General features: G+C 37.8%; 1 protein-coding gene across 4 annotated transcripts in view; it reads left to right on the top strand.

The window, feature by feature from the left end:
- ARMC1 (armadillo repeat containing 1) overlaps positions 1-13,150 on the top strand; it is a 50,700-nt gene extending 37,550 nt beyond the window's left edge. For all 4 annotated transcript variants that reach the window (XM_029923381.1, XM_029923382.1, XM_029923380.1 and 1 more), the window contains 3 exons: positions 9,789-9,905; positions 9,992-10,066; positions 10,978-13,150. In XM_029923381.1, the coding sequence (XP_029779241.1) occupies positions 9,789-9,905; positions 9,992-10,066; positions 10,978-11,169 (384 nt within the window). In that variant the 3' untranslated portion in view covers positions 11,170-13,150. The remainder of the gene's footprint in view (positions 1-9,788; positions 9,906-9,991; positions 10,067-10,977) is intronic.
- Positions 13,151-18,027: the final 4,877 nt, after the last annotated feature.

Here is an 18,027-nt window from a genome sequence, read left to right as displayed (position 1 = left end):
CAGTATCTAATGGATAGTTGATACCTGTCACAACACAGCATTTTATATACTGTTAAGTGAAACTGCAATACAATCTAAGTTTATTTTGGGAGTGTTTGCTGTATAATTGGATTTAATGAAATGTTTAGAGGTGCAGTAGGCATGACTTTGAGTAGATAATGAAAGAAAATGCAAAATGCTAATTGATTCATGATGTGGTGTCATCTTAGCTTGGGCAAACCATGCAGTATTTAATACATAGTAGCAGAATATTTACTATTGAAGCTTGAAAAGATATGAAAAAAAATAAAAAAATAAAATAAATGAATATTTTAAATAACTTATGCCAATTATTAAATTATTTAATAACTTAAATAATTTATGCCAATAAATTTCATAATGTAGATGAAACAGGAAAATGTCTTAAACACAAATTGCCAAGGTTTATTCAAGAAGAAATGGATAACATGAATAGCTCAATATATATTAAAGAAATTGAACTTGTAGTTAGAAACCTTCTAATAATGAAAACTTTTGTCCCAGATGGCTTCACTGGTGAATATATTCAATATATTCTAATATAGTATATTTTAATAATAGAATACTGTAAAACTCCACAGGGTAGTTTCTTCACAACTCATCCTACCTTATCTGCTTTTAATATTAGCTACTTCTGCTTGCTTTTGATTAGTGTGTGTCTTTTCTTTGTGTCTGTATTTCAAGTAGTTTTCTTATAGACAACATGTAGTAGGGCCTTGCCTTTTTATCCATTCTGAAAATTTCTGCCATTTCACTGGAGTGTTGGGGTTGTTTATCTTTAATATTATTTATGTTATATGTTATTTATAAACAACCATCTAACTACTTGTCTTTTTTTTTTTAAGTTTATGTATTTATTTAAGTAATCTCTGCATCCAGCCTGGGCTTGAACTCATGACCGTGAGATCAAAAGTTGGACACTCCTGTAACTGAGGCCAGCCGTCAGCCGGACATCATGCCCTTACAAATTCTCTTTTGTCCTCAGTTCTTCGTTCCCTTTTCCTGCTTTTTGGACTACTAGGTGTTTTTTATGATTTCATTTTATTTTCTTTGTCGGCTTACTAGCTGCAGTTCTTTTTGTTAGTTGGTGTAGGTTTATTTTATGTATCTTTTTTTATGTTTTATTTATTTTGGAGAGAGAGAGAGAGAGAGAGCGCGCACACGCAGGGGAAAGACAGAGAGAGAGGGAGACACAGAATCCGAAGCAGCCTCCAGGTTCTGAGCTGTCAGTACAGAACCCAGTGCAGGACTCAGACTTGTGAACTGCAAGATCATGACCTGAACCGAAGTCAGATGCCTAACTGACTGAGCCACCCAGGCGCTGCCCCTATTTTTTATGTATCTTTAACTTACTATAGTGTAGCTTCAATCAATATATCACTTCATGCAAAGTGTAGGACACTTAGAACATTAAGCTGCAATTTCTCCTTTCTCTGCCTCTGTGCATTTGTTGCATGTTTTACTTCCACATATGTCATAACCTTCAAATACATTGTTATTACTTTAAATAGTCATACTTTTTATATTGTGGTAAAATATGCAAAGCATGAAATTTACAGTCTAAAAAATTTTTTTAATGTTTCTTTTTTTTTTTGAGAGAGAGCCAGAGAAAGAGAGAGCCTAAGCAGGGGAGGGGCAAAGAGCAAGGGAGACACAGAACTTGATGTTGGCTCCAGAATCTGAGTTGTCAGCACAGAGTCTCATGTGGGTCTTGAATCCATGAACCGTGAGATCATGACCTGAGCCAAAGTCGAATGCTTAACTGACTGAGCCACTCAGGTGCCCCTATTGTCTTTTTTTAAATGTTTATTTTTGAGAGAGAAAAAAGGCACACGCAAGGGAGGGACAGAGATCGAGGACGGAGGATCCTCAGTGGACTCTGGCTGACAGCAGAGCTCAGGGCTCAGACTTACGAACTGAGATCTCGACCTGAACCAAAGGACGCTCAACCAGCTGAGGCCCCCGTGCGCCCCAAGGTTTACGGCCGTAGCCATTGTTAGGTACACAGCGCAGTGGTATTAAATACATTTATAATGGTGTGTAACCTCACTCTATGCTTCTTATGAATGACAGCTTTGTGGTTTTGTAAAACTGAAACTACTCATTAAACAGTAACTCCACTTTCTCCCTTTCCCCCAGCACCTGGCAATCACTTTTACTTTCTGTCTCTCTGATTTTGAAAAAGTCAGTCTCTTTTAAGACATTTAAAAATAAGAAGAAGTATATTCTGTCTATTTACATTTTTGCCATTTCCAGGGCTCTTTATTCCTTTGTGTAAATTCTTTATTTTTCATCTGATACCATTTTTCTTCTGTCTCAAGGACTTCTATTAAGATTTCTTATATATAGTAGTACAAACCTGTTGGGATGAATTTTTTCAGGGTTTTTTTTAATTAAAATAGAATTCACATTACTATAATTCACCATTTAAAAGTGTTCAATTCAGTGCTTTTAGTGTATTTATAGGATTATGCAGCCATCACCGTTGTCTAATTCCTGAACATTCCTCACCTCCGAAGGAAGCCATTAGCAGTCACTAGTGAGTTGGCCCAAGCCAACCATGAATTTACTTTCTGTCTGTGGATTTCCCTTTTCTGGGCATTTCACATAAATGGAATCACAGGATATGTTATTTTTCATGTCTGGCTTTCACTTCCTGTCATGTTTTTCACAGTTCTTCCCTACTGTAGAGTGATTCAGTACATCATTCCTCTTTATAATATCCATTGTATGGATTTACCGTATTTGTTTATTCATTTATCAACTGATGAACATTGGATGTTTCCACTTCTTGGCTATTATAAATAGTTCTGCTGTGAACATTTGTGTATAAGTTTTTGTGTGGATGTTCTCAGTTCTCTTGGGTATGTTACTGGGGTAGAGCTGCTGGGTGATATGGAAACTTTGTGTAACTTTTCAAGCAACTGCTAGTGGTTTCTATAGTGGCTGCACCATTTTATATTCCTTCAGCAACATATGTGGGGCCCACTTTCTCCACAGTCTTATCAACATACATTTCTGTTGTCTAGTAGCGGGTGTAAAGTAGTATTTTATTAAGATTTTGATTTGCATTTCCCTACTGACCAATGATGTTGAGTATCCTTTCATGTGCTATTGGCCATTTTTCAGTGGTTGACTTAAGGATTTAATGTATATATATCTTTAATTTATCACAGATTTTCTGTTTTGGAGAAAATTCTATTCATTTTCTATTTAAAGAAAAAAAGTTTTTTAAGCTTATTTATTTTAAGAGAATGAATGAACAGGGGAGGAGCAGAGAAACAGGGAGAATCCCAAGCAGGCTTAGGGCTGTTAACACAGAGTCTGATGTAGGACTCAAACTCACAAACTGTGAGATCATGGTCTGAGCCAAAACCAACAGTCAGACGCTTAACCAAGTGAGCCATCCAGGTGCCCCACAGCCACCCAGGTCCCCCTTTATGGTCTATTTAAATTGCTTATTATTTGTCTTTTCATTGTTGAGTTGAGTTCTATTGATACCATGTATTACGTTGATGATTTTCATAGTTCATTAGCCTTTCATTCCTAGGGTAAATCCCAGTTCGTCATGGTTTATAGTTGTTTTAATATGCTGCTGGATTCAGTTTGCTGGGATTCTGTTGAGACATTCTGCATGTGTATTCATACATGATATTTTATTTATTAAAAAATTTTTTTTAAATCTTTTATTTATTTTTGATGCAGAGAGAGACAGCATGAGAGAGGGAGGAGGAGAGAGAGAAGGAGACACAGAACTGGAAGCAGGCTCCAGGCTCTGAGCTAGCTATCAGCACAGAGCCCGATGCAGGGCTCGAACCCACGAACGTGAGATCTGACCTGTGCCGAAGTCAGAGGCTTAACCGACTGAGCCGCCCAGGCGCCCCCATACATGATATTTTAAAGTTTTTAAGTTTTATTTATAGTTTTCTTTCATGTGATATATTTTTCTAATTTTGGTATCTGGGTAATACTGGCTTCATAAAGTGAGTTGGAATGGAGCACCTGGGTGGCTCAGTTGGTTAAACGTTTGACTCTTGGTTTCAGCTCAGGTCGTGATCTCATGGTTCTTGAGATAGAGCACCAGGTCGGGCTCTGTGCTGAGCCTGCTTGGGGTTCTCTCTCTCCCTCGTTCCATGCTCCTCCCCTGCTCGCATGCTTGCTCGCTCTGTCTCTTTCTCTCTCTCTCAAAATAAATAAACATTAAAACTTACAAATAAAACGAGTTGGGAAGTGTTTTTGATGACTTTGTTGAAAGATTGCTTTTGATTCTTCATTAAACAGTTGGTAGAGTTAACCAGTGAATCCATTTGGTCCTGAGCTTCTCTTTGTAGGATATTTTCTGGTCATTGACTTAATATCTTTACTTATTATAAGTCTATTCAAACTTTTAATATTTTCTTGGTTTAGTTTTGGTAATTTTATTTTTTAGGAATTTCCTCATTTGTTTGAGGTTACCTAATGTGTTGTTCATAGTATTTGCTTATAATCCTTTTGTTTCAGATAGGTCATAAGGTCCTTTTATTCCTGATTTTTATAATTTGAGTTTTCTTTCTCTCTTTTTCCTGGTCAGTCTAGCTAAAAGGTTTAACAGTGTTGTTGAATTTTTTCAAAGAACCAATTTTTAGCTTCATCAGGTTTTTTTTTTAAATATTTCCTGCTTTTTTTCTATTTCTCTTTTCCTTGCTCTGATCTTTATTGTTTCTTTCCATCTGCTTGCTTTGGGCTTTCTTAGAATGGAAATTTAGGTTACTGATTTGAAATTTTCTTCTATTTAATGTAGTTATTACAGCTAGAAATTTTTGTTCAGTCACTGTTTTCTCCAAATCCTGTAAGGTTTGATATGTGATGTTTTTGTTTTATTCATCTCAAAAGTATTTATTTGTGTGATTTCTTCTTTGATACATTGGTAATTTAGGAGTTTGTTGTTTAACTTCCACATATTTCTGAATTTTCAAAATTTCCTTCTGTTATTAATTTCTAATTTCATTTCATGTGATTTGATAATATTGTATGATTTCAATCTTTTTCAACTTACTGAGTCTTGTTTCATGGTCTGTCCTGGGAAATGTTCCATATATACCTGAGAATGTACATACTGTTGTTGGGAGTATTCTAAGTGTCTGTTACATTTAATTTGTTTATACTGTTGATGAAGTCTTCTTTTCCTTGCTCATCTTCTGTCCAGTTATGCTGCTCAGTTTTGTAAAGATTATTTATTTGAGGTGGGGGAGAGCAGGAAAGAGAGAATCCCAATCAGGCTCTGTCGTCAGCGCAGAGCATGATGCCGGACTGATCCCATAAACCATGAGATCATGACCTGAGCCAAAATCAAGACATAATTGGCTGCTTAACCCACCGAACCACCCAGGCACCCAGCTCTTCTGTTCATTTTTGAAAGTCAGATCTGGAACCACTTCACACCACTTCAGAATGGCTAACATTAACAACTCAGGCAACAACAGATGTTGGCAAGGATGTAGAGAAAGAGGATCTCTTTTGCACTGCTGGGGGGAATGCAAACTCCTGAAAACAGTATAGATGTTCCTCCAATAATTCCTACAACCCAGCGATGGTACTACTAGGTATTTATCCAAGGGATACAGGTATGCTGTTTCAAAGGAGCACATGCACCCCAATGTTTATAGCAGCGCTATCAACAATAGCTAAAGTATGGAAAGAGACCAAATATCCATCGATGGATGAATGGATAAAGAAGATGTGGTATATATACACAATGGAGTATTACTCGGCAATCAAAAAGAATGAAATCTTGCCATTTGCAACTATGTGGATGGAACTAGAGGGTATTATGCTAGGCGAAATTAGCCAGAGAAAATCAAATATCATACGACTTCACTCTTTAAGGACTTTAAGATACAAAACAGATGAACATAAGGAAAAGGAAGCAAATAATACAGAAATGGGGACAAAACGTAAGAGTCTCTTAAATGCGGAGGACAGAGAGGATTATGTGGGAGGGGGATGGGCTAAATGGGTAAGGGATATTAAGGAATCTACTCCTGAAATCATTGTTGCCCTATATGCTAAGTAACTTGGATATAAATTTTAAAAACTAAATTTAATTAAAAAAAAGAAAGTCAGATCTTGAAGTCTTAACTCCTTCAGTTTTGAATGTCTGAGAGTCATTTTTTCCTTAACTGCACTTCAAGTCATTGCTCCACTGCCTTCTTCCTTGCATTGTTTCTATTTAGAATTCTGTTATTTGTGTTCTCCTGTATACCATATTTCTTATTTTCCCCACTCTTCCTGCTTCTGAGAGTTTCTCTTTTAATGCTGTTTTGATCAGTTTGTTAATAATGTGCCTTGGTATAATTTTCTTCATGTTTATTTAGCTTTTTTGTTGCCTGGGTTTTGTATGCAGCAAATTTGGACAATTTTTTCCATTATTTCTTCACATATTTTTTCTATCTCCTTTTCTTTTGGGTCTTTCAGGGATTCCTGTGATACATATTCAACCATGTGAAGTCTCACAGGTCACTGATACTCTGCTCATTTTGTTTTCAATTCCTTTTTTTCCCCTCTGTTTCATTTTGGATAGTTTCTGTTGCTGAATTTGCTAAAGTTTTCCTCTACAGGCATTTAATTTCCTGTTAATCTTATTCAATGTATTTTTTTTTAACAGACATTATTTTATTTCTAGAAGTTTGATTTGGGTCTTTTTTATATCTCCATAACATGTTTACACTTTATCTACTTGAATATAAAAAAGAAGTGTGGAATAATTATCTGTGCCTTTTGAGTATATTTTTATAGATTGATTTTTGTGATTATAGATTGACTTTTCTAATTATAGGTTGCATTTTTTTACTTCTTTCCATTCTTGGTAATTTTTGATTGGGTACCAGCCATTTCAAATTTTACTTTGTTGGATACATCATATATTTATTTGTATGCACATCCTTTAAAAATAGCCTTGAGATTTGTTCTGGATCACAGTTATTTACAAACAGATCTTTTTGAGGCCCCCTTTCTCCTAGGGACAACTTTGCTACACTACTGAGGCAGTACTCTTCTGGCTTCTTTGTTCATGCGCCATGTATATACAAGGTGGTGTACTGTCCGATGGGAACATGAAATATTTCCAGCATGGTTTGAGTCTGCAGAACCTGCTCCTTCTATCCCTTTCCAGCCTGGTTCTTTATCCAGCCTCAGGTTTTTTGTTCGCATGCATGTACAGATCATCATTCAGCTGAAAACCAGAAGGGAGCTCGCTGCACGTCTCTGAGTGCATGCTTTCTCCTTGTGGACCCTCTCTGGGCAGCTCCGCGCTCTCCTGGGCTTTGTCCTGTGAATTATAGTTGCCTTTCCCTCCCTGGATTTTCAGCTGTGTCCTTAACTGAGTTCTCCTTTCCTAAGTTAGAGCCTGGAGACTGTCTAGGCAATACAGTGATGTCCTTGTGGCGCTCACTTCATTTATGTTCCTTCTTTCAGGGTTGTTTGTTTTCCACTGTCTGGAAATCATTGTTTTATTCATTTTATTTTGTCTCTTTGTAGTTGTTTAACCCTGAAGGCTAATTTCAGTCCCTATTTCTCCATCTTTTTTTTAAAGTTTTTTAAAGAAAAATGTAAGACTATCTCCCTTTTATTTATTTGTTTTTTCTATTTCTCCATCTTGACTGGGTTTAGGAGTCTTCCTGCAGTTACTTTGAGCAGTGATAAGTCATGTAACTACAACATGACTTTATTTTCATTTGCTGTCTCATGTAACTACATGTTTAGTGGTAGCAACTTATCTCTTCAGCTCTACCTGGTAGGTTACATCAGATTATCCACAGCTTTTTCTAGTTGTGCTGATGCAGCATTTAAGCCTCAGGGTTTAGGATTCAGTACATGAGAGTCAGGGAAGTTCTCCATATGCATATTGTCCATGACATTGCCAAATAAGATAGTTCACAACTATCTTACTTAAACTGGGGCTACAAGATCCTAAAAAGTTTCTAGAAAGCAAGCTCTGTAAAGGTAAATTGGTTAAATGTAAGATACCAAGATATATAAAATACCGCCAGTGCTATCTGTTTAATTTTGTTGTTTTAAAAAAAGTTTGTTTCTTTATTTTTGAGAGAGAGAACACAAGTTGGAGAGGGGCAGAGAGAGGGAGACACAGAATCCAGAGCAGACTGCAAGCTGTCTGTGCAGAGCCCCATTTGGGGCTTGAACTCAGGACCTGTGAGATCAGGACCTGAGCTGAAGTCAGATGCTTTAACTGACTAAACCGCCCAGGTACCTGACCATCTGTTTAATTTTAATGAATAAGGATAACATACTTGCTTTTGAAAGCTAGCACAAACCAAATAATAGAACTCAGCACATCACACATAAAAATATAGGCCAATATATTGTATGGAAGTGATTGCTAAATCTAAAAATAGTAGCATGTTGGCTTAGGCACCCTTCTATAATGCTAGGAGGGAGATAAGCAAAGGCAGGAGTTCTTTTGAAGGATTGTGGGAATAACTGAAGACTGATTATATCCAATGGAAGAAAAGAGTAAATCAAGTAATTTGAAGGCAGTGTTTCTCAGGGTGATCCAGAGACTTTGGGTCAGTTGCAGATTCTTACCCCTCAGAAGTACTGAATCAACCCGATCTCAGTACAGACACAGGAACATGTAGAGATGGTAATAATGATATGTGAGCCAGAGGTGGAGGGAGGGATATGGCGAAACTGTAGTTAACTTTTTAATCCATTTTTGCGTTGGATCTTGTGTTTGAGATGACCACTTGATACCCAGTTGGATATATCTGATAGCAAATGAAAATAAAGTCATATTGGAGAGATATGTCCCTTTTCTCCATGGTAATGATGACTGAAGTGATGAGAATAGTCTACTGAGGGCTGAAGTAGAAAGAAAATCACTTAGTTTTAGGCACTGGACCTTGGAGGTAAGATGAGACAGAGATGGAATAATTAGTGACCTAAGTAGTGTATTATTAATAGTGTATTAAATGCAAAGTATAATAGTGTATTACTAACAGTGTATAAAGTAGTGTATTATTTATAGCATATTGAAGGGTATGTTATATTTTGTCAGAGGAAAATGACAACTAAAAAGGGTATTAATAACCCCTGAGAATGCAGTGGTAACCATTGAGAATGTCATAAATGAAGGTGCAGTGATGTTTACAAATACCAAATGCTTTAAGAAATATTCACTCAAATACTGAACTCTCTCTAATTGTGACATCAGTCCATTAGAATTTATCCTTCAAGAGCAGGGGTCAGCAAACCTTTTCGTTAAAGGGCCAGATAGTAAATATTTTAGGTTTGGTAGGGTATATGGTCTCTGTTATAACCACTAACTCTGCTATAGTATGAAACTAGCCTTGGTCATGTAAAAAATGTATGTGGCTGTGTTATAAAAACAGCTGGCTGGCTATAATGTGCTTGCCTGTGAGCTAGAGGAACCTCTGCTGTTCAGCATTTTTTTCTGTATTCTTCTTTTCCATTTGCATGAAGATATAAATTAACACTGGCTAACATAGTTCTGATAAAAAGGGTTAAAACTAAGTATTAGTAATGAAGCTTGAAAAAAAAACCCAGCAGAAATTACTATTCTGTTGATCTTATAAAAGTTAGTAAGCTTGACTACACAGCACCTCCAGGATGCCCTCCTGTATGAGATGGTGGAACTGAAAAAGGGACATTTGCTTCCCCTTCTCCCCCCATAAAATCACGAATTCAGTGTGGGTTGAGTTTATTTGTTTAACATTCTGCCAATTGTAATAATAATTTGTTTTTTCCCTTTTCAGTCTCGGAGAAATCTCTGTGAAGAGGCTTTGTTAAAAATCAAAGGTGTTATTAGCTTTACTTTTCAAATGGCTGTTCAAAGATGCGTGGTGCGGATCCGCTCAGATTTGAAAGCAGAGGTTAGTATTTTCAATGGCTGAGCATGCTTGAGGTTATAGGTAAACAAATCACATGTTCAAATTTGTTCCTTTTTATCCCGGCCTAGGCTTTGGCCTCAGCAATAGCATCAACCAAGGTTATGAAGGCTCAGCAAGTTGTGAAAAGTGAAAGTGGAGAAGAGGTAAATGCTTTATTTAATTTTCTTTATACCTGACTCTTGATTATTCCTTATGGCTGGCAAATTGCTTGCTGTTAGTTGCCAGATACATTAGGATTTATGTTTCTTGGTTTACAGCTCTTTTACAGAGATCTGTTGTAGACTTCAGGCTCTGTTCTTACATCTTATGGATTTCAGAGTCTATCTCCATGGAGAGGTCTTCCTAATTTTATATGGAAATAAAGGATATATAGGTTCCTAGTGTTGGTTTTATTTTACATACGTTATATTATTTTAGAGAGAGTGAGTGGGGGAGAGGGACAGAGAGAGAATCTTAAGCAGGGTCCACACTCAGCACGGAGCCTGATGCAGGGCTCGATTCCAGGACCCTGGGATCATGACCTGAGCTGAAATCAAGAGTCAGAGGCTCACCCAGGCACCCCTGTGTTGGTTTTTAAACACTTTCTTTCTAATCTTAGTTAGTCAATGCAAAATATAAAGGTCTATTCCCACCATTGGGTAGGTAAATTTAGTGAAAATCTTTGCCTCTTGCTACTTTTGCAAGTACAGATCTTTGTGATAGGGAAAACAAATCTATATCCCCTTAGCTTATTCGTGTTCCGATAGAAAGGAGGTTCAGTGACCCTTCGGGGCCCACAGTAGCCAGATACTTGCTTTTGTTTTTTTTAAATACACAGAGGTTGTACATTTATTCCTGGAGCCTCAGGAGAAAAGCATCTTAGTTTTCATGGCTATTTCTGCCTAATGCAGTGCTCAGCAGTTTGGCTTACCTTCATGTAAGGGGAAATTTTTTAAAGGAATATAGTCACTGAGAATAAATACGGTCATTAGAATGAGGAGTGTAGTTGACCTTAGGACATATATCTGTGTCAGTTAGGTTGATTTTGTAACTCTTGACGTGCTCTCTGTGTCAGATGCTGGTCCCATTCCAAGATACGCCTGTGGAAGTAGAACAGAACACAGAACTGCCTGACTACCTGCCTGAGGACGAGAGTCCCACAAAAGAACAGGACAAAGCGGTGTCCCGGGTCGGCTCACACCCAGAGGGGGGCGCCAGCTGGCTGAGCACTGCAGCAAACTTCTTATCCAGATCCTTCTACTGGTGACTGCAGTCTGGGTCTCAAGGACTGTGTGAACCAACAAGGGGCCAGTTTTCCATTGTTGTGGTGAACTGTCAAGTGCAATTTGCAATAAGTTATCACGAAAAGTTTTTAGATTACATGATTGCGTATGCTGCATTTTACATTTTATTGGACATTTTGCCCCACTCAGCGGTAAAAAGGACAGAGGCTACAGGTGGAGTTGCTTTGTTTAAGAAGGTATTTTGGTTTTGTTTTCCTTTAATTGCCTCACGTTTTAAAAAAACATGGGTCCACTGTTAAACCAAACATATATATGTGCAGCTTTACATTTTATTTTACATGAAGCACGTGATTAGGAAAACTTGTTTTCTTCTCAAGCCTCAGGACCTATCTGAAGAGAATTTTTTTTTTTAAGCTCAAGGTGTGCATGAATTACTGAACATTTTTCTCTGCTTTTCTTCATGAAAGATACTTGCTTTGGTACTCTTCACTGAAAGTTGAAAACGTTTCTCATTATCCCCCTCTTGTGCCTTTTTTATTTTGCCAACCATGTTTATAGAAAGAACATTACTATGAAGACATTTTGTGAATTAAAATATATTCATATGAACATAGCGGGCCTCTAAAAATACAAGTCGACAAAAGCATTGCAATCTTATTTGTAGTAATTTTAATAAGACTAACACAAAATCCATCAAGAAAGAGGAAACCTGTGTATTAGCAAAGTACTTTGGGAGACTATTTGAATGTGACCAGATGTGGTTCCAGTTGACCACTGTTTAGTTTGGTTTATATCAGCTCTTAAAGAGTTCCGTCCAGCGAAATACTGGGAGCAACGGTACATGGTCTCTAGGCCCGACTTTGTGATCGTACACCATCCCTTGCTAGAAAAAATAGTAAGGAACTGACAGACTTGAAAAAAGGAAACAGAAGTTGAATGTCTATAATGCCGTAGTGCCACTTGGTCGAGAGAGTCTAACCTTGACACATGAGTTACTTGGCAGGTGCCTGTTCAGTAGGTGTTTTCTTTGTATGCCTTTTGTGAATTTATTATGAACATGCAGTCATACTGAATGAAAAAAAGACTCAAATTATTGCTTATAAAGAAATAAAGCCAGCATTGGTCCACTTAATCTTGTTTCTCATGTCCAGCCAGAAAAAAGAACTTCAGTGAAGGTAAGAGAAATAAATATAAATATTTATACATATGTATTTTTTGGTAGATGAGAACTGATTACATATATATAATGCTTTATTAAATTCCAGAAATGTTTGACACCTAAAATTTTCCTTTTGGAAATCCAGTTAAATCCAGATAAATTTTAGTGCTAATATGATTAAGAAACTAATATGGAGAAATTGAAATTCTTTTTCATCAACATGTAGAGCTGCTATTTTACTACATGGGGAGAATGTGAAGTGAAAATTGGACCCAGGAGGGTTTCCTTGCATTTTTCATTGCTTCTCTTTCAGAGAAAAGTAAAAGCATCCAGTTGCACTGGGGAAAAAATTTTATTGTAAAATACTTCACCATAAGAATCTTGAGTTCACGACCTTCTGGAGGGAGGGGTATTGAGGAATGTATGGAGAATGAGATTTTCATGTGTCTGGGCTCGGATTCAGGTGACACGCACAACTGCAAATAGAAGCTTTCAGGGCATGAATTGCTTTCAGTGCATAATACAACTTGCTGCCAGAACCAGATGTGTTGAAAAACGAAAACAAAACCACCTCCTTTTTATAGCCATTACAACAAAGTTTACTGTTCTGTTTTGACAAGTTTGTATTTTATTTTGCATTGCCACACATCTGCCTATTTAAACTACATCTCTTTGGTAGCAGTGGTTCAGTACAAGTAGGTATTAACAGCTTGATGTCTGTGTGTTCCAAGTGTTCTTTTCTTCCAGGTCTTACAGATCAGTTAAGGCAACTGTAACGGCATTTTTTTGGAAATATATTGTAAAATAATAAAAGGTAACACAATTAAAACTGAATGGATATTGCATTTTTGTGATGGAAGCATTATTGGTTACCCTTGAGCCTGTTTGTGTTCACACTGCCTGACACCTTCTAGCTCCCTGCAGGCGCGTGGCCTGACTAATTCCCACGCACCTTCTGTTCCTCTCCTTCCCTGCGCCACACCTGCCTCTCCCTGGGTGGGTCCGCCACTCCCGTACAGGCACTCAGCGTAGCATTTATCATATTACATTGAAATTACATTTACCAGTGTTCCCTGCCCAGCTTAGCTCTTTGAGATGTGAGAAAGTCTGTAGCTGTACCTGGCTGGTAGTATGTGCTCAAATATACTTTTTAGGAGGATGGATAAGCCTTTTTTGGAATCCGTAAAAACAAATGAAAGATACTGATTTAAGTTGTTGGGCAAATAGGAAAAATGTCAGGTTGTTTCTTTCCTTTTTCTTTTTCTGGCATGTTTGTTTCTGACTTATTGGTTAGTATTAACAAGTTTCTTCATTTGTTATGTCACTTGGTTTTTATTTTTCAAAAAAGTGGGAGAGAAGCATAATACTTGCTCTGTTGAACAAAGATTAACTTATAATATCCTGATTCTTGTAGAATCGTCATAGGAGAAATTTATTTACTTATTTATTTATTGTTTTGACTTCCTGTTTTATAACTTACTGTAATTTTAGGTAATAATTTAATCTGAGTTTTTTCTTCATTGATGGAATGAAGATAATTCTACTTTACAGGGTCATTATTTGAATGCAGTGAGATCATCATGAGTTACTTGAAACTAAAATCTTAAAATTTTAAGATGGAATTATTGTTTCTAGAAGTTTGACACAATTCTTTTCTTGTCCTGAATTCCAGGTGAGACACTACACCTTTCTAAACACACTCCTTCGGCTCATCTTTCTCTATCCAATCAGAGGATGGTGTTTGAGGGTTAGTTCACAGCTATGTGATTTTTATCTAAATAAATGGCCCTTGAAGAATTCATCTGTTGTCAGGATTTCAGTTACCTTTGTGTCTATAACTTCTAAATCTCCATTGTTCCAACATCTTTGATAGCTGCCCTTTCCTCTACTATCCCTATCAGATGTCAAGTCAGTGAATTTTTCTCTTAGAACCAAGCTCATGGTAGGCATGCAGTAGATTTAAAAACTAATTCTGTGTCCACCACTGTACTAAGTGCTTTACAAATATTTAGTCCTGTCACCCTTAATAACCATGAGGTAGGACTTTGGTGTCTTCATGTTACAGGTGGGGAAAGTGAGGCAGAGAAATAGTTGGTGACGGAGCTGGTAAATGGTGAGGCCAGGACTCCAGCCCAGGCAGTTTGGCTCCCAAGTCTATACTCACAGGGCAGCCTGCGTCTTGGGTCCTGCTGCTGTGCCTTACCACCGTCATGCCCGTCTAGACCCTCGTGCCTGAATCATGTCAAGTGACTTAACTCGATGTCTGTTAGCCATCAGAAACTCTGGACACCAGAAAAGTTAGGTACGTGAAAGAAGTCAGTCTGGTTAGGCCACCACAAAGTGAAACGAGAGAATTGAGAGAGAATCCCAACGTAGAGCAGCTGGTCTGTCTAAAGAGGGAAACCGTTTTTGTTATGTGGATTGTGGGCTTTTAACAATGCCAAACTTCTGGACTTTGTATGGTGGCTGTTCCAGACCTTTAAAATATTCCTTGTGCCACATGCAACATGTTTGGGCCAGAAATTGGCTACTTTTACTTCTAGAGCAGCCATGTTTTAATCTATCAGATTAATCTTAACAGTATTGTTGTCATTTTCTACTGTGATGTCAACAAATGTCTGGGGGTGCATGGGTGGCTCAGTCAATTGAGCATCTGGCTTCTGCTCAGGTCATGATCTCATGGTTCATGGGTTCGAGCCCCATGTCAGGCTCTGTCCTGACAGCTAGCTCAGAGCCTGGAGCCTGTTATCAGACTCTGTATCTCCCTCTCTCTCTGACCCTTCCCTGCTCTTGCTGTCTCTCTCTGTCTCTCAAAAATAAATAAATAAATAAATAAATAAATAAAAAGCCCATGGCTTAGTTTAGACTGCTTTGTCTAGCACCAAAAATGCCATCAGAATTTAGCTACCAACCTAGTCTTTCATAAATTCTATAGCATTATTGCAGATTTTCTATATGTGAGGCATAGTTGTTTGTTAGAAAAAGTCTGCTTTTGTTAATCTTGTCTATATTATAATCTAGGTATTTTGTATTCAACCTAACCTCTAGATCTTAAGTTTTTATTAATTTTGAGAGAGACAGCATGAGCTGAGGAGGGACAGAGAGAGAGAGGGAGAGAGAGAATCCCAGGCAGGCTCTGATGCAGGGCTCAAACTCATGAACCGTGAGATCATGACCTGAGCCAAATCCAGAAGTTGGATACTTAACCAACTGAGCCATCCAGGCACCCCATGGAATCTCCTCCTTTATACTATCATCTTTAAAATATTTTATTATGAGAAAGCTCAGTATGCATAAAGAAATGCATAAAGTCCTCTGTCATCCTACAACATAAGTAATACCAATAACTAAATACTTCAAATTATTCTTACTTTCTTTTAATCTGTTTCAGTTGGTAAGCAGTATACACTTTAATTTTAATTTTTTTAAAGTAACCTTTATGCGCAACTATAGGGCTTGAACTCATGACCCTGAGATAAAGAGTCACATGTTCTACCCACTGAGTAAGCCGGGGACTGCTACCCTTTAAAGTTTTACTTTTTAAATGTTTTGTTGTTAGAGTATTATTTTTTTGGGTGGGATGGGCAGAGAGAGAGGGAGACCAAGGATCCCAAGCAGGCTCCAGGCAGACACTGGTGAGCCTGGTGCGGGGCTCAAAATCATGAACTGTGAGATCATGACCCGAGCTGAAGTTAGGTGCTCAACTGACTGAGCCACCCAGGTGCCCCGGCACTTTAAATTTTTCTTGTTAATGTTTATTTTTGAGAGACAGAGCGTGAGCCAGGGAGGGGCAGAGCGAGAGGGAGACACAGAATTGGAAGGCTCTGGCCTCTGAGCAGTCAGCACAGAGCCCAAGGTGGGGCTCAAACTCAAACTCACAGACTGTGAAATCATGACCGGAGCTGAAGTTGGACGCTCAACTGACTAACAACCCAGGCGCCCCAACATTTTACATTTATAAAGTGTTCAAAATAGGCATATAAGTCAAAAGTGACTCTCTCTTTAAACCACTGTTACCTAATTCTCCTCACCAGAGATAGCCATTGTTACTAATTCTGTGTGCCCATCAAGGATATTCTATAAATTTACCAAGTCCTTAAGTTTTTTTCCCCAGACATGTAATAAAATGCCACGCACCTTAGATTTTTCATTTGGAGTGTATCTTAGAAATTATTCTATATCCTTGTATAAAGCAGCTTTCTTTTTTCACAACCTCACAGTATTAATGTTCCACTATTTATTTAACCATTGTTTTGATTGTAATCCTTTGCTGTTACAGATAGTGCTGTATTTAGTGTATCAGTAGAGTGGGTTTCTAGATGTAGAATTGCTACGTTACAGCCTGTCCAGTGCCTTTAATTTTGATAGTTTCTGCCTCCTTAGAGATAGTCTAGTTTCTCTCTCACCAGAATGATACGAGAGTTCTTGTCTCCCTTCAGCCTCCCAGCTGTCTTGTCCCTACATTTAGCCTTTTGTGGTCTAAGAAAAGGGTACTTTTGAATAAGAGCTTTTTTATACATGTGAGAGCTATTTGAGTACTTTTTTTAGTGCACTGCCCTTTTTTCGTATTTTGGCAGAGGAGAGAGGAAATTTGAGGGATTTTTTTTTTTAACCTGATTTATAGAAGTCCTTTAACATAGATTTTAGATTTGTCCATTTTTTTAATAAAAATATTTGCAGTTCACACATTGCAACAGTATTTCCCAATGTTTTTATATAAATCCTGCGAGCAGTTTTCACCCCACAATTCCTTCTTCCCCTTTTTAAAAAATATTCATTTATTTTTATTTTGAGAGAGAATCCCAGCCAGGCTCTGCACTGTCAGTACAGAGCTGGATGCAGGGCTCAATCTCATGAACCATGAAATCATGACCTGAGCAGAAATCAAGTCCGACTTTGGCTCAGGTCATCATTTCATGGTTCCCACATCGGATTCTGTGCTGACAGCTCAGAGCCTGGAGCCTGCTTCAGATTCTGTCTCTCCCTCTCTCTGCCCCTCCCCAACTTACCCTGTCTCTCTGTCTCTCTCTCTCAGTCTCTCTCTCAAAAATAAACATTAAAAATATAAGAGATGCTTCACAGTCTGAGCCATTCAAGTGCCCCTCGTTCTTCCTCTTAACTGCTATGTCACTTTTCATTTGGGAACTTGTCATTTATGGTCCGTTACTTTCCCAAAGTATATTCCTACTGAGATCAAGATCCATAAGGGGAGGGAGTCTGTCTTATGTTTTAGTATTTGCCACACTACAGAGCATCACACTGTGTGTACTGAGCAGTTTTGGAGTGTTTATGAATGAGTTATAGTGACGGAAGGATTACAGTAGTGTTTCTATGTTGAAGGGATGGGCATTTGGTACTATGGTTCAGATCGTGTCTGGACCTTAATTATTGCACATCTAGATTACTGCTACTTTCTTGTTAGTAACATTTAACATTACTTGAGCACGTACTGTGTTTCAGGCTCCAACAGTACTGGGTCTTCTACTTGTGTTATCTTCAGTCATGACAGTGCTCCAGTGAGCGAGGGTTTTCATAGTCATTTTACAGAGGAAATAGATGGGTGGAGTCAGATACAACTGATGAGCATCAGGGTTGGAAATTTCCTTCTTAGTGACCAAAATAGTTGCCTGAATAATTGTCAGATATTTTTATTTCCTACTCTTCTGATTATAAATCTTTAGTGACCTTTGTGTCAAATCCAAATTATTCTTGCTTTCAAGAT

This window comes from Suricata suricatta, chromosome 15, assembly GCF_006229205.1.
Source record: "Suricata suricatta isolate VVHF042 chromosome 15, meerkat_22Aug2017_6uvM2_HiC, whole genome shotgun sequence".
Lineage (NCBI taxonomy): Eukaryota > Metazoa > Chordata > Mammalia > Carnivora > Herpestidae > Suricata > Suricata suricatta.
Note: the sequence above shows the minus strand (reverse complement) of the source record. Positions and strands in the feature narration are given on the sequence as shown.